Source organism: Festucalex cinctus, chromosome 11, assembly GCF_051991245.1.
Source record: "Festucalex cinctus isolate MCC-2025b chromosome 11, RoL_Fcin_1.0, whole genome shotgun sequence".
Lineage (NCBI taxonomy): Eukaryota > Metazoa > Chordata > Actinopteri > Syngnathiformes > Syngnathidae > Festucalex > Festucalex cinctus.
The window spans coordinates 8,955,878-8,979,801 of record NC_135421.1 but is presented as its reverse complement, the minus strand read 5'-3'; the positions used below and the strand labels follow the sequence as shown (position 1 = coordinate 8,979,801).

General features: G+C 37.8%; 2 protein-coding genes and 1 long non-coding RNA gene across 3 annotated transcripts; 1 reads left to right on the top strand and 2 right to left on the bottom strand.

Moving 5' to 3' along the window:
• Window positions 1-12,049: 12,049 nt before the first annotated feature.
• Window positions 12,050-14,617, bottom strand: LOC144030617 (uncharacterized). The gene is made up of 3 exons (XM_077537062.1): window positions 14,462-14,617; window positions 12,773-13,042; window positions 12,050-12,560 (listed from the first exon to the last, which is right to left on the bottom strand). Exons 1-3 carry the CDS (start codon window positions 14,462-14,464, stop codon window positions 12,297-12,299), a joined length of 537 nt encoding a protein of 178 aa, XP_077393188.1. The 5' UTR covers window positions 14,465-14,617; the 3' UTR covers window positions 12,050-12,296.
• On the top strand, window positions 13,670-16,927 carry LOC144030618 (uncharacterized). The gene is made up of 3 exons (XR_013287303.1): window positions 13,670-13,787; window positions 14,514-14,564; window positions 16,315-16,927. It is a non-coding gene; the product is annotated as an uncharacterized LOC144030618 (long non-coding RNA).
• Window positions 16,928-18,101: 1,174 nt separating this feature from the next.
• LOC144030889 (uncharacterized) lies at window positions 18,102-20,632 on the bottom strand. Its single transcript, XM_077537549.1, has 3 exons — window positions 20,481-20,632; window positions 18,830-19,099; window positions 18,102-18,612 (listed from the first exon to the last, which is right to left on the bottom strand). Exons 1-3 carry the CDS (start codon window positions 20,481-20,483, stop codon window positions 18,226-18,228), a joined length of 660 nt encoding a protein of 219 aa, XP_077393675.1. The 5' UTR covers window positions 20,484-20,632; the 3' UTR covers window positions 18,102-18,225.
• Window positions 20,633-23,924: the final 3,292 nt, after the last annotated feature.

The window sequence follows — 23,924 nt, the reverse complement described above, 5'->3', positions numbered from 1 at the left end:
AGGCATTGCCGGTTGTACGTTTAATCTAGAGCTACGAAAATTGGTACACATATGTAACAGACTATGACCTACAAAAAACTCTTTTTGAACCATATGCTAAACCTAACAGGAAGTCCACCATTTTGATTTATTTTGGAACGTGTTGCCATTTTTTTGGCCATTTCATTGGGGTCTTATTTTAACGAACTCCTCCTACAGTGTTTATCCGATCATCTTCAAACTTGGTGTGATTCATCTTAAGATGTTGAAGATGAAAAGTTATTGAAAGCTTTGTATTTCGTCGCACGCTGTTGTCATGGCATGCACTGTTTGCAAAGGAAAAAAAGTATCCTTAAAGAAGCATTGCCAGTTGTACGAAGCAGCTAGAGCTACGAAAATTTGTAGACATATGTAACAGCCCAAGATGTACAAAAAAGTCTCTTGGTGCCCTGTGCTAAACCCAACAGGAAGTCACCCAGGGGCCGGGCATCACATTTTGAGCTAAAAAAAACTCCTCTTTAACAAAGCATACCCGGCTGTACGTTTCACCTAGAGTTACCAAAATTTGTAGAGGTATATAACAGCCCTCGAGGTACAAAAAACTCTTTTTGAACCATATGCTAAACCTAACAGGACGTCCGCCATTTTGATTTACTTTGGAATGTGTTGCCATTTTTTTTTGGCCATTTCATAGGAGTCATATTTTAACAAACTGCTCCTACAGAGTTTATCCGATCATCTTCAAACTTGGTGTGATTCATCTTAAGATGTTGAAAATGAAAAGTTATTGAAAGTTTTTTATTTCGTCACACGCTGTTATCGTGGCATGCACTTTTTGCAAAGGAAAAAAATCCTTCTTAATGAAGCATTCCCAGTTGTACGAAGCAGCTAGAGCGACGAAAAATTGTAGACATATGTAACAGCCCAGGATGTACAAAAATGTCTCTTGGTGCCATGTGCTAAACGCAACAGGAAGTCCCCCAGGGGCCGGGCATCACATTTTGAGCTAAAAAATTCCTCTTTAACGAAGCATTCCCGGTTGTACGTTTCACCTAGAGCTATGATAATTTGCAGGCATACATAAGAGCCCACGATGTACAAAAAAGTCTCTTGGAACCATGTGCTAAACCAAACAGGAAGTCTGCCATTTTGATTTATGATGGGATTTGTTGCCATTTTTTGTGGCCTTTTTCAGGGGTCATATTTTAACGAACCCCTCCTACAAAATTTATCCGACTGTCTTCAAACTTGGTGTGTTTCATCTTAAGATGTTTAAGATGCAAAGTAATCGAAAGTTTTTTATTTTGTAACACGCTGTTGCCATAGCAATGCATTGTTTGTCAAGTGCTGCTTTTTTTTTTTTATACACATGAAAACTCATGAAACTTTGCAAACACATCAGACTCGTCATGAACATGAATTTTCAGAGATTTATTGTGCAATTTGCAATAAATAGCGCCCTCTAGACATTTTTATGAAGCCTTTCCGATTGTATGATTATGCTAGACCTACAAAAAAGTATTATGTAGCCATTTGCCAAACCAAAGAGGAAGTCCGCTATTTTGATTTTATTTTGGGAATTATACATCATTTTTGGCCTTTTTCATTAAACTTTGCACAGACAAGGCATGGAAAAAACTAACATTTTAAATGGTCCTTGTTCCATGTAACAGTTGTCAAGTGCTGCTTTTTTTTTTTTTTTTTATACACATGAAAACTCATGAAACTTTGCAAACACATCAGACTTGTCATGAACATGAATTTTTAGAGATTTATTGTGCAATTTGCAATAAATAGCGCCCTCTAGACATTTTTATGAAGCATTTCCGATTGTATGATTATGCTAGACCTACAAAAAAGTATTATGTAGCCATTTGCCAAACCAAAGAGGAAGTCCGCTATTTTGATTTTATTTTGGGAATTATACATCATTTTTGGCCTTTTTCATTAAACTTTGCACAGACAAGGCATGGAAAAAACTAACATTTTAAATGGTCCTTGTTCCATGTAACAGTTGTCAAGTGCTGCTTTTTTTTTTTTTTTTTATACACATGAAAACTCATGAAACTTTGCAAACACATCAGACTTGTCATGAACATGAATTTTTAGAGATTTATTGTGCAATTTGCAATAAATAGCGCCCTCTAGACATTTTTATGAAGCATTTCCGATTGTATGATTATGCTAGACCTACAAAAAAGTATTATGTAGCCATTTGCCAAACCAAAGAGGAAGTCCGCTATTTTGATTTTATTTTGGGAATTATACATCATTTTTGGCCTTTCTCATTAAACTTTGCACAGACAAGCCATGGAAAAAAATAACATTTTAAATGGTCCTTGTTCCATGTAACAGTACCCCAACGTGCCAGTACCCTGACGTGCAAGTAACCCAACGTTGTGCTCAATAGCGCCCTCTATGCATTTTTATGGAGCATTTCCAATTTTATGATTCAAGCGATACACAACTAAAGATGACTTGACCAAGATTTATGAAAACTGGGAGGCATACCTATTAGCTTAAGACCTACAAAAGGTATTCTGTAGCCGTATGCTAAACCTAAAAGGAAGTCCACCATTTTGAATTTATTTTGGGAATTGCACACCATATTTTGCGTTTTGATTATACTTTGCACACACAAGGCTTGTCAAAAACATTTTAGATGGTCTTGTCCTATTTGACAGTACCCCAACGTGCCAGTACCCCGACGTGCAAGTACCCCAACGTGGCCCGGGTTGCGAGGGCCCTTTATAGCTGCTCGCAGCTCTAGTTATTCTTCTTTTTCTTCTCCGCAAACAATCGCATTTTTGAGACACTAAACGTGAACGAAAACTCACCAAACTTTACACGCACATCAGGCCTGGCGAAAAATTTGATATTTTAAAGTCGCCATACATGATAACAGAAAAATGGCTCCTTAGCGCCCCCTACATAGGTTAAACGGATCCCTGTCCCGCTACGATTGTCCGACGGCTATGAAAATTGTGTGGCACCTGTAGCACATCCCAATGAACAAAAACCTCTTTGAAGTGTGTACCCTAAAATAGACAGAAAGTGAGGTATGAGTATTTAAATGTCCAATTTTTGCCAATTTTTGCACATTTACAGGGGTCATACTTTTGCCCGCTTCTCCTACACGGTTAACCCGATTGACTTCAAACTTGGGATGTACCATCTCAACACCTGGGACAACATCATTGTGAAAAATGAAAAGTTTTTGATATACTATATGACGGTGGCGGCGCATCAAATTTAGAGTTTAAAAATTCTTACTTCACGAAGCATTGCCGGTTGTACGTTTAATCTAGAGCTACGAAAATTGGTACACATATGTCACAGGCTATGACCTACAAAAAACTCTTTTTGAACCATATGCTAAACCTAACATGAAGTCCACCATTTTGATTTATTTTGGAACGTGTTGCCATTTTTTTGGCCATTTCATTGGGGTCTTATTTTAACGAACTCCTCCTACAGTGTTTATCCGATCATCTTCAAACTTGGTGTGATTCATCTTAAGATGTTGAAGATGAAAAGTTATTGAAAGCTTTGTATTTCGTCGCACACTGTTGTCATGGCATGCACTGTTTTTAAAGGAAAAAAAATATCCTTAAAGAAGCATTCCCATTTGTACGAAGCAGCTAGAGCTACGAAAATTTGTAGACATATGTAACAGCCCAAGATGTACAAAAAAGTCTCTTGGTGCCCTGTGCTAAACCCAACAGGAAGTCCCCCAGGGGCCGGGCATCACATTTTGAGCTAAAAAACTCCTCTTTAACAAAGCATACCCGGCTGTACGTTTCACATAGAGTTACCAAAATTTGTAGAGGTATATAACAGCCCTCGAGGTACAAAAAACTCTTTTTGAACCATATGCTAAACCTAACAGGACGTCCGCCATTTTGATTTACTTTGGAATGTGTTGCCATTTTTTTGGGCCATTTCATAGGGGTCATATTTTAACAAACTCCTCCTACAGAGTTTATCCAATCATCTTCAAACTTGGTGTGATTCATCTTAAGATGTTGAAAATGAAAAGTTATTGAAAGTTTTTTATTTCGTCACACGCTGTTATCGTGGCATGCACTTTTTGCAAAGGAAAAAAAATCTTATTAATGAAGCATTCCCAGTTGTACGAAGCAGCTAGAGCGACGAAAAATTGTAGACATATGTAACAGTCCAGGATGTACAAAAAAAGTCTCTTGGTGCCATGTGCTTAACCTAACAGGAAGTCCCCCAGGGGCCGGGCATCACATTTTGAGCTAAAAAACTCCTCTTTAACGAAGCATTCCCGGTTGTACGTTTCACCTAGCGCTATGATAATTTGCAGGCATACATAAGAGCCCACGATGTACAAAAAAGTCTCTTGGAACCATGTGCTAAACCAAACAGGAAGTCTGCCATTTTGATTTATGATGGGATTTGTTGCCATTTTTTGTGGCCTTTTTCAGGGGTCATATTTTAACGAACCCCTCCTACAAAATTTATCCGACTGTCTTCAAACTTGGTGTGTTTCATCTTAAGATGTTTAAGATGCAAAGTAATCGAAAGTTTTTTATTTTGTAACACGCTGTTGCCATAGCAATGCATTGTTTGTCAAGTGCTGCTTTTTTTTTTTTATACACATGAAAACTCATGAAACTTTGCAAACACATCAGACTCGTCATGAACATGAATTTTCAGAGATTTATTGTGCAATTTGCAATAAATAGCGCCCTCTAGACATTTTTATGAAGCCTTTCCGATTGTATGATTATGCTAGACCTACAAAAAAGTATTATGTAGCCATTTGCCAAACCAAAGAGGAAGTCCGCTATTTTGATTTTATTTTGGGAATTATACATCATTTTTGGCCTTTCTTATTAAACTTTGCACAGACAAGCCATGGAAAAAACTAACATTTTAAATGGTCCTTGTTCCATGTAACAGTACCCCAACGTGCCAGTACCCTGACGTGCAAGTAACCCAACGTTGTGCTCAATAGCGCCCTCTATGCAATTTTATGGAGCATTTCCAATTGTATGATTCAAGCGATACACAACTAAAGATGACTTGACCTAGATTTATGAAAACTGGGAGGCATACCTATTAGCTTAAGACCTACAAAAGGTATTCTGTAGCCGTATGCTAAACCTAAAAGGAAGTCCACCATTTTGAATTTATTTTGGGAATTGCACACCATATTTTGCGTTTTGATTAAACTTTGCACACACAAGGCTTGTCAAAAACATTTTAGATGGTCTTGTCCTATTTGACAGTACCCCAACGTGCCAGTACCCCGACGTGCAAGTACCCCAACGTGGCCCGGGTTGCGAGGGCCCTTTATAGCTGCTCGCAGCTCTAGTTAATTTTATTTTGTGTTATTTTATTTCACTTGTGTCTACTAAAAGACTAATTTCTATTCCATGCACAGCACTTTGTATGCAGCAATGGCTGTTTTAAAGTGATTTAGAAATAAGGTTGAGTTATGTCGATGATATACAGAAACAACATATGGGTTCAGTGAAAAACTAAGCAGAATATCAATCCAAAAGGATGTGTAAAGTGCTGGGGTTTTTTTATTAGAACTTAGTGACAGTCATCAACATGAACAAACTTGGCAATAAAAAAAGAGAATTCAACTCACATTGTACTGCAACTGCTTTAGTGATAAATAATTTTATGCTCCTTGTGTATGTGTGACTGCTTGGGTCTGTTAACTGCGTACTGTCTATTGCTACAATTCATCCGTGCTGTGTGGCTTGACTAATTAAAATAAAAGTTTGACACTCACTGGTAAACGTAACCAGTGGACTCAGGATTCCCATTGATGTCAACTGTGTCATCCTGGATCGAGGTTTGGCATTTGGTGGCTTCCATTAAAGCGGCACGACGTGCTCACTGCTCAGTCTTTGTCCCAGCGCCAGCCGGCAAATGCGCACTATCTACCCGGAAGTAGATTTGGCTAAGGCACGTCTGCAGAGCGCGCGTCTCCCCCCCACCCCACCCCATCCCTCCTGATCCTGATTGTCATTGGCTCGCTTAGTTGTCAATCACAGCCAAACTTGAAAGGAGGTATGTGGTTGGCTGGCACGCCATGCTTTACTTAAAACAGAAGGCGCAAGTTTACGTGACTGATAGGACGAATAGTTGGTGAATCATCTTGCTAGGGCGGGCACGGCTGACTGACAGGGCGGGCACGGACCCCCAAGGCCCGCCCATGGCGACGGGTCCGCAAAGATGTAGTAATATTTGTCATTATTTTACCTCAGCTCTGCTCCCACTTGCGCTTTCGTCGCTGCCTCTCGAGCTCTGAGGCTGTGGAGCAGTATAGCTGGGACAGGTGCAGCTCACGTGGGCAGCAGTCCTCATCCTCAAAAGATGTCTTTATGTTTTCAAGACGCTCAAAATCTTGGGCAAACAACAAAATAGAAATTAGGAGTATTTTTATACATATAATATGCACTGTAAGGGTGCGAATTGCCTAGTACCTGGCGATTCGATCCGTATCACGATTCATAGGTCATGACTCGATTCGATACCGATTAATCCCGATATCAATTTACAAGTCGATTGTTGCGACTTTTTACTCAAATTTAGAAAATACCATAGAGTAAACCTGTACATGCACACTAAAATTTGTATTAAAATGTATTATTATTGATCTGAAACTTCAGTCAGTGAGCCACTGTATTTAACAAACAGGTTGTAACCCTTTTCATGTTTGAACAGCATTGAAATAAAATATTAAGGCTTAATGTTCCATTAATATAACATTCTTCCATGCTTAAGGTGTGAAAGTTAGACGTTTTGTTGAATATTTTTCCATCAAAAAAGGATGCTTAAAAAATCGATTCGGCTGCCTATTGAATCGATTCAAGAATTGGGTACTGTAGTATCGTGATATATTGCCGAATCTATTTTTTTTAACACCCCTAATGCACTGTATCTAGAAAATCCATTCAACCTACCATTAAGGCCGGGTGATTATAGAAAAAATAATCACAATTATTTTTTATTGATATTGAAATTACGGTTAATAAAAAATGGTTTTTTTTTCAACAGACAAAACTCAACGAGTAAAAACTACATCATAGCCTCATGCCCATTCATCTCTGCATGTTGACCACTTTATTCTTTGACTCTATTCTATGACTACAAAATGAGCTTTTCAATAAATTTCATGTTAAATTCAATTTTTGCTGAGTTTCATCATTGTTCACATTCAATGCGTGAATTTGCATTTCCCGTATCCTGTTAACATATTAATTTATCTTATTTTGTTCTATTTTTATTTTCACAAGTCAGTGAACTTACTGGGCTAACCTGGAACATCTGGTATCTGTTGTGTTGGAATAGCACTGGCGATGTTTTTTTTTTTTTTTTTTAAACGAAGCACGTCTTGTATTTAAATAAATTATCTGCGTCGATAGTTTAGTTTCATAGTAAACACCAACCGGTGGGTCATTATTAAACAGTTTAAAACACGGTCAGGGCAGAATCGTAATGCGCAAGTAACATGGTGAAATTTGGGTACGTCTGGCAGTTATAAACCCCCGCCGCCATTCAGCACATTAACCGTTTTTCTGTTTTAAATATCGAGACAAGCCAAAATCGAAATCACTATTAAATGACAAAATAAATTTCTCTGAAGAAATTGAAGGAGTGTGAGATTTTTCTGAAAATAAATATCACGATGGAAAGCAAAATAACAAGGCACACAGTACGAAAACATTTAAAACATAATACTGTACTAATGCCGTGGTTATACAATTTTAAATTAATTATTTAAATCACTACAAAATACACGATTGTATAGTACTTATTCCCAATATTTTGAAAAAGCCACATAACGCATTATTGGTACATATACATACCGGTATATGAATTTAGAAATATTGACTTACCATGTTGATGTGTCCCCTTATCTTATTTTGAAATGACTTGGTCAGAACCATCAAAAAGCCGAAAACCGGTCACAATAACGCCGAAGGGGTGTAGCCCCTTTTTTTTGTGCTCTCTTGCTGGCTGTGTACAGGTGCAGAGGCAGAAGTGAGTGAGTGGCACTGCAAACTTTACAATATAGTAAGTATAGTACACGAGATCAGTTAATCAAAGAGAAATAAACAAACATGAAAGAGGTCTCGCTGATTGACTGTATGTGTGTGACGTCATATGCGCATGGCAAAGTTGTTGTTTTGCTTGACATTGTTTATGAATAAACCAAAACTGTTATGTTGCAGAACTATGCTCTTTAAATCATGTTTAAATGTTTTGTATGGTAATTGTGGAACAACATTGCATTTAAATAAGTTATTTTCATACTTTTGCACTTGCACAAACTGCTCCAAAAGGAGATGCACTGCTTTGTCGCCATTCAATTTGTGGATTTGTTTTCCACTTCCGCTCCATCACAGTTACAGTAAATATCAATCACTGTAAACAATCATTTCTGACAGAATGTGGTTAAGGATGGTTAGTCACTCACACGTTTCTGTCGCATTATTTTTGATGAGCTGGATTGTCAGAACACAGAATAAGTATAATCGAGTTACAGTTAACCCAAATGTTACACTAATGTAACAGCTGGAATGAGCGAGAGTTGATTCGTCATGCCTGGAGAGGCAGAAAAAAGATGGTTTAATAGAAAAGCTGCCTGATGTTGTATTATGTAACACAATATCCCACACGTCAAAGTAACAATGAAATGACATATATTGCACAATAGACATCTGGCATCTCTGTCAATGCATTTTATTTTTTATTTAGCTATTTAATGATTATGACGTGAAATCCAGTAAAATTGCTTGATAAAAAAGTATGTATTATTTACAAATGATAAATTGGACAATTTGATAAATTGGACAATCATACAATGAGGTCTCTGGGCAGGGAAAAAAAACAAAAAATCCCCCCCCCCCCCCCCTGAAATGTAGCTAAAAATTACAATGCATGGTAAAATATGTATTGTGCAAGCATTTATAGGTCAAAATTCAAACAAAATATCTCAAAACCTGATGTGCTAAAAAAAAAAAAAGTAATGACATTTTTTAAACCAGCATAAAAAAAAAAAAAAATACGGACACATATATCCATCTGCGATTCACATTTGCCAATGACCAGTGTTAACTCATCAGGGCTGTTTTTATGAGACCAGCATGACTTTGAAACCAAGACGTGTTGTTGTTTGTTTGTTTTTTTGTGATTGGGACATGAGACAACACATGAATGATAATTAGCACAGGGAAGGCATATTCAAGTTTCATTGAAAGACAATTTACAGGTAGCGTCAGGTGTGTACTGTCGACGCACAATCAAAAACATGCACAAATGCACACACGGTTTTCAGGGGATGTGCACACTTGTGCAACCTTGCAAAATAGATTTTTTTTTCTTTTATTGGGTTGTGCAGTTATTTGTCACGTGGGAAACAAAAGTTTTGATATGATTTAGCTTGGTGTAATATATATATATATATATATATATATATATATATATGTATATAAATAAATAAAAACCTGGCATTTGAACTGGGGTGTGTTCTTTTAATGGGTTGTGCAGTTATTCATCATGTGGGGGAAAAAAATTGACATGATTTAGCTTGGTGTAATTTTTTTTACATCAAAAAACCTGGCATTTGAACAAGGGTGTGTAGACTTTTTTGTTTTGTTTTTTGTTTACCCTCACCGAAAATCCAGCAGTTATAGGCTCCAGCTCACCTGTGACCTTAATGAATAGAATATGGATGACTGATTAATTGATTGAAAGGCTATTTCTCACTTTCATTTCAACAGAAGTCACTGCACAATGACGATATAAGTGATGAAGACGGGATGAAGAGAGAGAGAAATGAAGAGAAGACATGGAGCGATATAAAGCTGTGAAAAGAAAGAGAAAAGCAGTTGATAAAAAAGGAAAAGGAGCATGTAAAGATGCAGAAAAAAGAAAGGAAGGAGCGTGAAAGGTGAGCAAAAAAGTTCTTCAAGTCAGTCAAGTTTGGACGAGCGAAAAAGAACGTGAACTTGTCCTTCTGTGAAGTCACCATCTACCTGTTCACAGGTGACCAACCAGTCACAGTGAGAATGACTTAATGAGCCTTTTGTCTTTTTTTCTGCGCATATACCTCATTAAATAATTGTCCAATTTATCATTTGTGAGAGGCCTGGTGTAGTTCATCAACCTCTTCGTTTACACAAGAGTCCAGGACCATTATTTTATGTCAACATAAGATATTATTTTGAAGCTGAATTCCTCACATCCAATGCGCCGACCGCGGCTTTCACTCATTCATGTCTCAACACCGGTTCCCAAGGGGGGGGGGGGGGGGAATTTAAAAAAATCCAGGGAACATGTACATCTCCACGTTCACGGCTCTCTCATTTCCTGTCTTGCCCAATACCGAAATCTCTGGTGGCACAAACCCCAATGCAGTTTCTTTTCCGTTGACTGTCCTTTTCATATTAAAGCCTGACCTCTAGTGGTCTAATCTGGTAAATGCAATGTTACAGACTGCTGCTACTCCACTGCACCCAGAAAAGACTTATTCACTACATAAAAACCATAATACAAATAACCCAGTGGCGGGCCTTTCATTTGGTACTTGGGTCAATGTCAGTTCTGAATTAAATTTGGTTATCTTAGAATCTACCCGCATTTTCCTCTTTATTCAGAGGAGACTGAAAGAGTTGTAAAGTGTAAATATTTAAAATATTTTGTTTCGTTATTTTGATATTTTGTCTGTGGTTGGATGTTGTCAAGCTTAACATGTCCACACTGTCAAAGTTATACAAGATACACAAGTTTTGTCCATGTTTTATCTTTTTTCTTTCTTTTTTTCATAACTGTATATTGTATCGATTGATTCTGAAGAGAAGGGACCAGATGTTTTAAAAATCTAAAAATCTTTTTATTTTAATGCACATGGTATGTGGCACAATTATTTTAAATAAGTCTTGAATTGAAGCAGTGTTACCTAATCTGTCCTTGACACAAAAACACCAGCAGCTTATTTTATTTTTATGAAATGGCATCTTGATACACAAGTTACTAAATATCTCACCGGTAAGTTGCAACATGTCCGTCAACCACATTGTTGACAAAATAAAGTAAATGACGTTCATGTTCAAAGCTTAGCCAGATAACAGAAATGTTTAAAAACTTTTCAATTATTTTAACCCAGTTGCTCAGCTAACTGTTTGAGCAGTGTCGTGAGGATCATAGTTGTTGCTTTGTCATGATGTTGTATCTTTGCTTCTCCATTTCAACATAACTGATAATAACTGAATATGTTTATTAGGGGTGTTAAAAAAAATCGATTCGGCAATATATCGCGATACTGCAGCACGCAATTCTCGAATCGATTCAATAGGCAGCCGAATCGATTTTTAAACATCAATTTTTGATAAAAAAAATATTCAACAAAACGTCTAACTTTCACACCTTAAGCATGGAAGAATGTTATATTAATGGAACATTAAGCCGTAATATTTTATTTCAATGCTGTTCTAACATGAAAAAGGTTACGACCTGTTTGTTAAATACAGTGGCTCACAGTTATAACACTGAAGTTTGAGATCAATAAACAATAAATTTTCATACAAATCTTACAGTGTTCATGTACAAGTTTACTGAATGGTATTTTCTAAATTGAGTAAAAAAATCGTAACAATCGACTTGTAAATTCATATCGGGATTAATCGCTATCGAATCGAATTGTGACCTCTGAATCGTGATACGGATCGAATCGTCAGGTACTAGGCAATTCACACCCCTAATGTTTATACAGGGAAAAAAAATGAACAGAAACGAACCCAAGTGAGTCTACTAGTCTTTTTCAAGACTAGCTTAATGTGCAGATCACAACCTCCAAAATGGAGGACAAATGCCAACCACATGATTAAAAATAATTTAAAGTGAAACTTTGGATGTGGTAGCAAAGACACAGCACGATGACAAAGATGTAGTAATATTTGTCATTATTTTAGCTTCAGCAATACATAAAGTCATCAAAAGGTTGAAGTGTGTTTGCATTTTTATGCTGCTAATGTGTCATTGTTTTCAAAACATTGAGTTCAATGAAGAGTCTGCGAAATTGTTTATTTTAGTAATATTTTATTATTTACAATCAATAAAAAATCCAACTATTTAATAAGTGAAATGAATAAAAAGTTCAAATGGATCCTCAAGTCCTTGACACTGATGGGTTCTTCACCTGGCTAAATGTAGTATATGACTGTGACCCTCTCATAGAAGGTCACCTTTCTCTTCTCACTTTTCTTTTGAGCCTCTTCTTCTTTTTCTTCATCTTTCTTTTCACGCACGTTTTGTTTGACTTTCTTCTATTTCCTCCCATGCTCCTTTCGTTCCTTCTTCTCCTTCTTCTCACGTTCCTTCCGGTCTTTCTTTTCTTTTCTCTCTTGCTCCTTCCTATCGTTCTCCTTCTGCTCACGCTCCTTCTTTTGCTTCTTCTCTTTTCTCTCATCCTCCTTTTCTTTCTTTTCCCGCTCCTGATTCTTCTTTTCTTTGGCTCCACTTTCTTTCTCTTCTTTTCTTGGCCATTTCTCCATCTTGTCTCCAACGCTCATGTTGCTCTTCAGTGACTTCTGTTAAAATGAAAGAGACAACAAGTGCCAATTAATCAATCATGTCAACACTTCTTACACCATCTTGAAACTCAGTTTAAGGAGAAATTAAAGGGGGGATAACTGAACGTGCAAACCTGTTTTATGGAGGAAAAGCACATGGAGAACCTACACACAGGAACTAGTACACCATGCTGAATCAACTAATAGAATAGAGGAGGTGAGAAGCTAACCGTTAAGTTGCCGTTTTGATCCATGTAGACTTCGACGACGCTCTCAGTGTAGTCGTGGAGTTTGCAGAATTGCAGCCGGCTCCTCAAGGCCTCCATCCAGGCATCCAGACGCTCCTTAACCTCCTCAGCTCTTTGCTCCCACTTGCGCTTTCGTCGCTGCCTCTCGAGCTCTGAGGCTGTGGAGCAGTATAGCTGGGACAGGTGCAGCTCACATGGGCAGCAGTCCTCATCCTCAAAAGATGTCTTCATGTTTTCAAGATGCTCAAAATCCTGGGCAAACAACAAAATAGAAATTAGGAGTATTTTTAATACATACAATATGCACTATATCTAGAAAATCCATTCAACCTTCCATTAAGGCCGGGCGATTATAGAAAAAATAATCACAGTTATTTTTTTTTATTGATATTGAAATTACGGTTTATAAAAAATGTTGTTTTTTTAACAGACAAAACTCAACGAGTAAAAACTATCATCATAGCCTCATGCCCATTCATCTCTGCATGTTGAACAGTTTATGTTTTGACTCTATTCTATTACTACAAAATGAGCTTGTCAATAAATTTAATGTGAAATTCAATCTTTGCTGAGTTTCATCATTGTTCACATTCAATGCGTGAATTTGCATTTCCCGTAACTCGTTAACATATTCATTTATCTTATTTTGTTCTATTTTTATTTTCACAAGTCATTGAACTTACTGGGCTAACCTGGAACATCTGGCATCTGTTTCATGCCATATCATGTGGAATTGTGTGTTGGAACGACAATGAAAATTCCTTGTATCTTTGAAACTCAACTTTCTATCTCTACTTGGAATAATATGAAAATAAATTTGTAACAAACCGCTGTGCACGTGTTGGCCTCGAAGAGGCAGTACAGTTATTGAAAACACATTTACAATGAAATAACAAAAGTAGAAGAAGAACGGTCGCTTGGGCGCTTTTGTATAAAATATAACTCGTTTTTTACAGATTGGGAAGAATATGTGCCTCTGAGTATTGTTATGTTACCTGTAAGTATGTGTTTCTTGCGTTTGTGAGTGAATATTCGTTATTTGAAAGAATATCACTCTCGGAAGTCGATGCTATTCACGGTAGCATATTCAATGTCAGTTGAGACTTTAGCGCTAGCATTAGCACTGGCGATGTTTTTTTTTTTTTTAAACGAAGCATGTATTTTATTTAAATAAATCATATGCGTCGATAGTTTAGTTTCATAGTAAACACCAACCGGGGTGTCATTAAACAGTTTAAAACACGTACGGTCAGGGCAGAATCGTAATGCGCAACTAACATGGTGAAATTTGGGTACGTCTGGCAGTTGGAAACCCCCGCCGCCATTCAGCACATTAACTTTTTTTCTGTTTTAAAGATGGAGACAAGACAAAATCTAAATCACTATTTAAGACAAAATAATTTCTCTGAAGAAATTGAAGGAGTGTGAGATAAAAAAAAAAAAAAAAATGATGGAAAGCAAGAATTTTCCCCCAAATAACATGGCACGCAGTACTGAGATATTTAAAACATATATACTAATTCCCTGATCATACAATTTTAAATTAATTATTTAAATCACCACAAAATACACGATTGTATTGTACTTATTCCTAATATTTTGAAAAAGCCACATGACGCATTAGTGGTACATACGACATACCGGTATATGAATTAGGAAATATTGACTTACCATGTTGATGTGTGCTCGCTTTTCTTTGTGCTCTCTTCCTGGCTGTGTACAGGTGCAGAGTCAGAAGTGAGTGTGAGTGGCACTGCAAACTTTACAATATACAGTAAGTATAGTACACGAGATCAGTTGATCAAAGAGAAACAAACATGAAAGAGGTCACGCTCTTTTTGTTGGGCGTGGCCAAGATGCTGATTGGCTGGATGTGTGACGTGATATGCGCATGGCAAAGTTGTTGTTTTGTTTGACATCGTTATGAATAAACCAAAACTGTTATGTTGCAGAACTATGCTCTTTAAATCATATTTAAATGTTTTGTATGGTAACTGTGGAACAACATTGCATTTAAATAAGTTATTTTCATACTTTTGCACTTGCACAAACTGCTCCAAAAGGAGATGCACTGCTTTGTCGCCATTCAATTTGTGGATTTATTTCATTTCCGCGCCATCATAGTTACAGTCAACATTAATCTCTGAATACATTGATTTCTGACAGAATGTGGTTAAGGATGGTTAGTCGCCGACACATTTCTGTTGCATTATTTTTGATGAGATGGATTGTCAGAACACAGAACAGGTATAATCGAGTTACAGTTAACCCAAATGTTACACTAATGTAACAGCTGGAATGAGCGAGAGTTGATTCGTCATGCCTGGAGAGGCGGAAAAAAGATGGTTTAATAGAAAAGCTGGCTGATGTTGAATGTAACACAATATCCCACACGTCAAAATAACAATAAAACGACATATTTTGCACAATAGACATCTGGCATCTCTGTCAATGCGTTTTATTTTTTATTGAGCTATTTAATGATTATGACATGAAATCCAGTAAAATTGCATGATCAAAAAGTATTTATTATTTCCAAATGATAAATTGGACATTTGGATAAATTGGACAATTATTGAATGAGGTATATGGGCAGGAAAAAACAACAACAAATTAGGCGTTCAGCAACAGGTGGAATATTTTTGCCCCTGAAATGTCATAGCTATAAATTACAATGCATGGTAAAATATGTATTGTGCAAGCATTTATAGGTCAAAATTCAAACAAAACATCTCAAAACCTGATGTGGTCAAAAAATAAATAAATAAATAAAAATAAAGACATTTTTTAAACCAGCATAATTAAAAAAAATTAAGGACAAATATATCCATCATATATCCACCCGCCTACTGCCCAGAGCCAGCTGAAATAGGCGCTAGCGACCCTTGTGAGGAATAAGCGGTCAAGAAAATGGATGGATGGATGGACATATATCCATCTGCCATTCAAATTTGCCAATGACCAGTGTTAGTAACTCATCAAGGCTGTTTTCATCAGACCAACATGAATTTGAAACCAAGACAGGCGTTTTTTTGTTTGTTTTTTCTTTTTCTTTTTTTTCTTCTTTTTTTCTTTTTTTTGTGATTGGGGCCTGAGACAACGCATGAATGATAATTAGTGCAGAGAAGACATATTCAAGTTTCATTGAAAGCCAATTTACAGGTAGCGTCAGGTGTGTACTGTCGACGCACAATCAAAAACATGCACAAATGCACACACGGTTTTCAGGGGATGTGCACACTTGTGCAACCTTGCAAATATTTTTTTTTCTTTTATTGGGTTGTGCAGTTATTCATCACGTGGGGGAAAAAATTGACATGATTTAGCTTGGTGTAATTTTTTTTTTACATAAAAAAAACGGGCATTTGAACAGGGGTGTATAGACTTTTTTTTGGGTTTTTTTCACCCTTGCCCTCACCCCAAACTAGCAGTGATAGGCTACAGCTCACCTGTGACCTTAATGAATAGAATATGGATGATTGATGAATTGATTGACAGGCTATTTCTCACTTTCTTTTCAACAGAAGTCACTGCACAATGACGACATAAGCGATGAAGATGGGATGAAGAGAGAGACAAATGAAGAGAAGACATGGATATAAAGCGATGAAAAGAAAGAGAGAAAGCAGCAGATAAGAAAGGAAAAGGAGCGTGTAAAGATGCAGAAAAAAGAAAGGAAGGAGTGTGAGAGGAGAGACAAGAAGGAGAAGAAAGAGCGGGAAAGGGCAGAAAAGAAAGCGCGAGACCAGGAAGAGAAAGAAAGGAAGAAGCGTGAGAGGCGAGCAAAAAAGTTCTTCAAGTCAGTCAAGTTTGGACGAGCGAAAAAGAACGTGAACTTGTCCTTCTGTGAAGTCACCATCTACCTGTTCACAGGTGACCAACCAGTCACAGTGACAATGACTTAATGAGCCTTTTGTCTTTTTTTTCTGCCCATATACCTCATGAAATAATTGTCCAATTTATCATTTGTTAGAGGCCTGGTGTAGTTCATCAACCGCTTCGTTTACCCAAGAGTCCAGGACCATTATTTTATGTCAACATAAGATTTTATTTTGAACCTGAATTACTCACATCCGACGCGCCGACCGTGGCTTTCACTCATTCATGTCTCAACACCGGTTCCCATGAAAAAAATAAATAAAAAATATCCACTGTTCTCCGCGTTCACGGCTCTCTAATTTCGTGTCTTGCCCAATGGTCAATCTCTGGTGGCACAAACCCCAATGCAGTTTCTTTTCAGTTGACTGTCCTTTTCATATTACATGTTTTATCTTCTTCTTTCTTTTTCTTTTTTTTTAAATAACTGTATACTGAAGTGGTTGAAGAACCTCGTGAGATGACTGATTCTCTCGCTTGTGGATGAATATAGATAGTTTACCATCAACTGCTTCACCTTCTTCCCCAATATCTTCAGTCTTCAGGGCTCCTTTGGAACTGGCTCGAGACAGACTTGTGTCTGGCTCAGAAGAACTGGGGGACATCAAGGTCTGGCAACCTGGTACAACATAGTCTGCCAGTTATACAGTTATACAGTCTCTTAAAAAGAGAAGGGACCAGATGTTTTAAAAATCTAAAAATCTTTTTATTTTAATGCACATGGTATGTGGCACAATTATTTTAAATAAGTCTTGAATTGAAGCAGTGTTACCTAATCTGTCCTTGACACAAAACACCAGCAGCTTATTTTATTTTTATGAAATGGCATCTTGATACACAAGTTACTAAATATCTCACCGGTAAGTTGCAACATGTCCGTCATCCACATTGTTGACAAAATAAAGTAAATGACGTTCATTTTCAAAGCTTAGCCAGATAACAGAAATGTTTAAAAACTTTTCAATTTGTTGCAATTTTCTCCCAGTTGCTCTTTAACAATTGGAAATAATTTTCCATTAAGCATCATTGTAATTGTCAAATATTTTTTATTTATTTATTTATTTACTTTTTTATTTTAACTGACATTTTATCAATAAATAATATTTCATTTCTATCATCCAAACAACTCAACTCAAGTTTATTTATATAGCGCTTTCAAAAAGCCTGAACTGTCACAAAGCGCTTTACAGAAAGACAAAAACAAACATAACATAAAACATTAACACCAATACAATACAATCACAACAAATCAACATTCTTCCAACCATACATACGCTTTGATGTTTGAAGCAGTTTTTAGATGAAAGAGGACAGAATCAGCCTCATTTCAGCAGCAATACATAAAGTCATCAAAAGGTTGAAGTGTGTTTGCATTTTTATGCTGCTAATGTGTCATTGTTTTCAAAACATTGAGTTCAATGAAGAGTCTGCGAAATTGTTTATTTTAGTAATATTTTATTATTTACAATCAATAAAAAATCCAACTATTTAATAAGTGAAATGAATAAAAAGTTCAAATGGATCCTCAAGTCCTTGACACTGATGGGTTCTTCACCTGGCTAAATGTAGTATATGACTGTGACCCTCTCATAGAAGGTCACCTTTCTCTTCTCACTTTTCTTTTGAGCCTCCTCTTCTTTTTCTTCATCTTTCTTTTCACGCACGTTTTGTTTGACTTTCTTCTCTTTCCTCCCATGCTTCTTTCTTTCCTTTTTCTCCTTCTTCTCACGTTCCTTCCGGTCTTTCTTTTCTTTTCTCTCTTGCTCCTTCCTATCGTTCTCCTTCTGCTCACGCTCCTTCTTTTGCTTCTTCTCTTTTCTCTCATCCTCCTTTTCTTTCTTTTCCCGCTCTTTAGTCTTCTTTTCTTTGGCTCCACTTTCTTTCTCTCCTTTTCTTTGCCATGTCTCCGTCTTGTCTCCAACGCTCATGTTGCTCTTCGGTGACTTCTGTTAAAATGAAAGAGACAACAAGTGCCGATTACAATTAATCAATCATGTCAACATTTCTTACACCATTTTGAAACTCAGTTTAAGGAGAAATTAAAGGGGGATAACTGAACGTGCAAACCTGTTTTATGGAGGAAAAGCACATGGAGAACCTACACACAGGAACTAGTACACCATGCTGAATCAACTAATAGAATAGAGGAGGTGAGAAGCTCACTGTTAAGTTGCCGTTTTGATCCACGTAGACTTCAACGACGCTCTCAGTGTAGTCGTGGAGTTTGCAGAATTGCAGCCGGCTCCTCAAGGCCTCCATCCAGGCTTCCAGACGCTCCTTAACCTCCTCAGCTCTTTGCTCCCACTTGCGCTTTCGTCGCTGCCTCTCGAGCTCTGAGGCTGTGGGGCAGTGTTGCTGGGACAGGTGCAGCTCACGTGGGCAGCAGTCCTCATCCTCAAAAGATGTCTTCATGTTTTCAAGATGCTCAAAATCCTGAGCAAAAAACAAAATAGAAATTAGGTGTATTTTTATACATATAATATGCACTGTATCTAGAAAATCCATTCGATTATAGAAAAAATAATCACAATTATTTTTGATTGATGTTGAAATTACGGTTAATAAAACATGTTTTTTTTTTCAGCAGACAAAACTCAAAGAAAAAACTACCATCATAGCCTCATGCCCATTCTTCTCTGCACGTTGAACACTTTATTCTTTAACTCTATTCTATTACTACAAAATGAGCTAGTCAATAAATTTCATGTGAAATTCAATCTTTGCTGCGATTCATCTTTGTTGACATTCAATGCATGAATTTGCATTTCCTGTATCTCGTTAACATATTTTTATTTATCTTATTTTGTTATTCTATTTTTATTTTCACATGTCATTGAACTTACTGGGCTAACCTGGGACATCTGATAACTGTTTCATGCCATATCCTGTGGAAGTTTGTGTTGGAATGACAATGAAAATTCATTGTAACTTTGAAAACTCAACTTTCTATCTTCACTTGAAATAATCTGAAAATAAACTTGTAACAAAACGCTGTGCGCGTGTTGGCCTCTTAGAGGCAGTACAGTAATTCAAAACACATTTACAATTAGATTAAAAAAAAAAAAAAAGTAGAAGAAAGTAGAAGAAAGTTCGAGTGAGCGCAATTAAAAAAAAATATATAACTCGTTTTTCACAGATTGGGAAGAATATGTTATTACGACGTTTGTGAGTGAATATTCGTTATTTGAAAGAATACCATTCTCGGAAGTCGATGCTATTCATGTTAGCGTTAGCATATTCACTGGCACTTGGGACATTAGCACTGGCGATTTTTATTTTTATTTTTTAACGAAGTATGTCCTTTATCTAAATAAATTATCTGTGTCGATAGTTTTATTTTATTTATAAACACCAACCGGGGTGTCATTAAACAGTTTAAAACACGGTCAGGGCAGAATCGTAATGCGCAACTAACATGGTGAAATTTGGGTACGTCTGGCAGTTGGAAACCCCCGCCGCCATTCAGTGTATTAAGCGTTTTTTTTCTGTTTTAAAGCTCGAGACAAGCCAAAATCGAAATCACTATTAAATGACAAAATACATTTCTCTGAATAAAGTGAAGGAGTGAGATTTTTCTTAAAATAAATATCATGATGTATAGTAATAATTTCCCGCAAAATAACATAGCACGCAGTACTTAGACATTTAAAACATATATACTAATGCCCTGATTATATAATTTTAAATTAATTATTTAAATCACCACAAAATTCACGATTATATAGTACTTATTACTAATATTTTTAAAAAGCCACATGACGCATTATTGGTACATACGACATACTGGTATATGAATTTAAAAATGTTGACTTACCATGTTGATGTGTGCTCGCTTTTCTTTGTGCTCTCTTGCTGGCTGTGTACAGGTGCCGAGTCAGAAGTGAGTGTGAGTGGCACTGCAAACTTTACAATACTATACAGTAAGTAAAGTGCACACATCAGTTGCTCAAAGAGAAATAAACATGAAAGAGGTCACGCTCTTTTTCGTTGGGCGTGGCCAAGATGCTGATTGGCTGGATGTGTGACGTCATATGCGCATGGCCAAGTTGTTTTGTTTGACATTATGAATAAACCAAAACTGTTGTGTTGCAGAACTATGCTCTTTAAATCATGTTTATGTTTTGTATGGTAACTGTGGAACAACATTGCATTTAAATAACTTATTTTCATACTTTTGCACTTGCACAAACTGCTCCAAAAGGAGATGCACTGCTTTGTCGCCATTCAATTTGTGGATTTTTTTTTTCATTTCCGCTCCATCATAGTTACAATAAATATCAATCACTGAATACAATGATTCCTGACAGAATGTGGTTGAGGATGGTTAGTCACTGACACATTTCTGTCGCATTATTTTTGATTAGCTGGATTGTCAGAACACAGAATAGGTATAATCGAGTTACAGTTAACCCAAATGTTACACTAATGCAGTGCTTCTCAATTATTTTCTGTCATGGCTTGCTGGCTTTAAAATAAAACAGTCAATAAGTACAGATCCTGCAAATAGATTTGCATAAGTCATTGTTTCACATAACCACATTAATTTATGAATTTATTGAAAATAAGAATTGTGTGCTGGTTTGTAAACATCTATATAGTAAATGCATTTTTTTTAAACTAGATGCACTCAGAAAACATTTGTATCCACAACAGGTACCTACAGAAGCTGTGGAAACCAATCCTTCAGTGTCATCTTCACCAAAGGCTGTGAATATAAGTGCATGAATGGTACATTTAATACAAACAGCAATCATTTTTTTATTGTATTCTATCATAATGCCAATGGTTTTGTTTTCCCTGCTTTAACACCAAAAATAATTTGAAGTGATGTACTTTGTTTCATGTACAGCTGAATGAAGGTTAGCCGTAGCAAGACGGAGTATCTGTGTGTGAATGAGAGGGACCCAAGTGGAAGACTGAGGTTACAGGGAGAAAAGACCAAGAAGGTGGAGGAGTTTTAAGTATTTAGTCCAGAGCAATGGAGAGTGTGGAAAATAAGTGAAGAAGCATGTGCAGGCTGGAATGGGTAGAGAAAATTGTCAAGTGTGATGTGTGATAGAAGAGTTTCAGTTAAAATGAAAGGAGATGTTTATAAAACTGTGGGGAGACCAGCGATGTTGTTTGGTCTGGAGACAGTGCCAACTGAGGAAAAGGCAGGAGGCAGAGCTGGAGGTGGCAGAGATGAAGATGCTGAGGTTCTCTTTGGGAGTGACCAGGATGGATAGGATCAGGAATGAGTACATCAGAGGGATAGCACATGTTAGAGGCTTTGGAGATAAAGTTAGAGAGGCCAGACTGAGATGGTTTGGACATGTCCAGAGGAGAGCGAGTGAGTATATTGGGATCACCAGCATCCCAGCCAGCTGCTGCCGTCGCTTCCACTCATGGACGACCCGGTGATGGTCACGGCGTGTCAGACGTCAGTTACTGGGAAAAGTAGAGGGGCCTCATCCTGCTTTTTTTGCCTCGACAAGATGGCGTGCGCCGGTCTGTCTGGCGACTCTCTTGTCTTGGCTGCTTGTTGATGGTGCTGTGAGCTGCAGCAGCCGTCTTTGTCTTTCTTTTTGTCATGTGGCGTTTCGTCTTTTGTGTGTACCCGATTTGGACTGGACTGTTCTCGGCGGTTTGGCCGTGATATTCCTCGAGGGACGGTGTCGGTGCCCGGCGGCTGCGCCCATTCAGCGGCATGCCTGCACTAGCACGGTTTCTTTTTGGGGGAGTGTTGGGCCCATCCGACTTCCCCACCGGGCACCTGCGGGTCGCTTGTGTTTTTTGCGCCAGGAGACAGGCAGCATTATTCACATCCCCTTTCTGCACGGAGGAGAAGTTGCCGCTGCTGGACAGTCTGCGCTGGTGAGCTGGATGGATGGAGTTTTTGGACTGGACTGTTCTTGGAGTTATGGCTGTGATATTCCTCGAGGGACAGTGTCAGTGTCTGGCGGTTGAGCTCATTCAGCCGCATGCCTGCACCGGCACGGTTTCTGATGGGGTAGTGTTGGGGCCATCCGATTGCCCTACCGGGCACCTGCGGTTGTGTTTTTGCGCCAGGAAACAGGCAGCATTTTTCTCAGCCCTTCTGCTTGGAGGAAAAGTTGGCGCTACTGGACAGTCTGGTGGTCGTGGACTGGATGGAGGTTTGGCGCTTGGAGGAAAGGCAATTTGGATGGGACTGGAAATTGGACCATTCTTTTTGTGTGTATGGTGCTCATCGCGTACGCAGCGACTGCTTGTTTATGAGCTAGCTTATAAGCAAACTTAGCTTGTAGCAAACGCGTGTGACGTCATGCATGCTGATATCACGTCTCTGATCAACTGCTGAAAGGAGACTGATTCTGTCCTCTTTCATCTAAAAACTGCTTCAAACATCAAAGCGTATGTAGGGATGGAAGAATGTTGATTTGTGGTGATTGTATTGGTGTTAATGTTTTATGTTTGGGGTTTTTTGCGTTGTGTAAAGCGCTTTGTGACAGTTCAAGCTGTTTGAAAGCGCTATATAAATAAACTTAAGTTGAGTTGAGTTGAGTTGAGAAGGATGCTGAGTTTCCAAATGCCAGGCAGAAGATCGAGACGAAGGCCAAAGAGGAGGTTTCTGGATGTAGTTGAAGAGGTCATGAAGGTAGTTGGTGTGAGAGCAGAGGATGCAGAGGACAGGGTTAGATGGAGGCAACTGATTCGCTGTGGCGACCCCTATAGGGAAAAGCCGAAAGAAGAAGAAGAAGACTTGCTAATGCACACACACATTGAGTTCCTCCACCTATTGACTCGATTCACAAGAGTATTACATTCCCCTTCATCTGACGATGAGTGTGGATTTTAAACATAGAAGGACCTGCACAAATGTAAATCTTGACATCTTTAACAGATGTGCTGCTTTTAATATCGTGGCATGACGACGGTATCGTGGCAGTTTTGATATCGCAATATCACGATAGTGCCATTATCGTTACATCCGTATCAATAACATAATTGGATTTTTTTCCATCTCTCTCAAGTGGCCCATTTGGTGTAGCCAGTATGTCAGATTATCACCTATTTTCCGAGTTTGGTCATGTGACGTTTGTAAGCTGAGCCGTGATTGGTTGTTACCTGAGCCTTGAGCAACTATGACAGCAGTGAGAAAATGGCCGCCCCCTGAGATGGATGAAAATGGGTGGATTTTGTTGCTTCACTCATATTGCACAAGCACAATATTAATCTATAGGTTGAGTTTAGACTAGCGATATCGCATACAACATATAAAGAACATTTTTGACTTGAC

Excerpts from the sequence above, each read along its gene's own strand:
- LOC144030617 (XM_077537062.1), bottom strand. Across the intron at positions 12,561-12,772 it reads ATCAAAACGGCAACTTAACG|AAGTCACTGAAGAGCAACAT; the intron begins GTTAGCTTCTCA and ends TCATTTTAACAG.
- LOC144030889 (XM_077537549.1), bottom strand. Across the intron at positions 18,613-18,829 it reads ATCAAAACGGCAACTTAACA|AAGTCACCGAAGAGCAACAT; the intron begins GTGAGCTTCTCA and ends TCATTTTAACAG.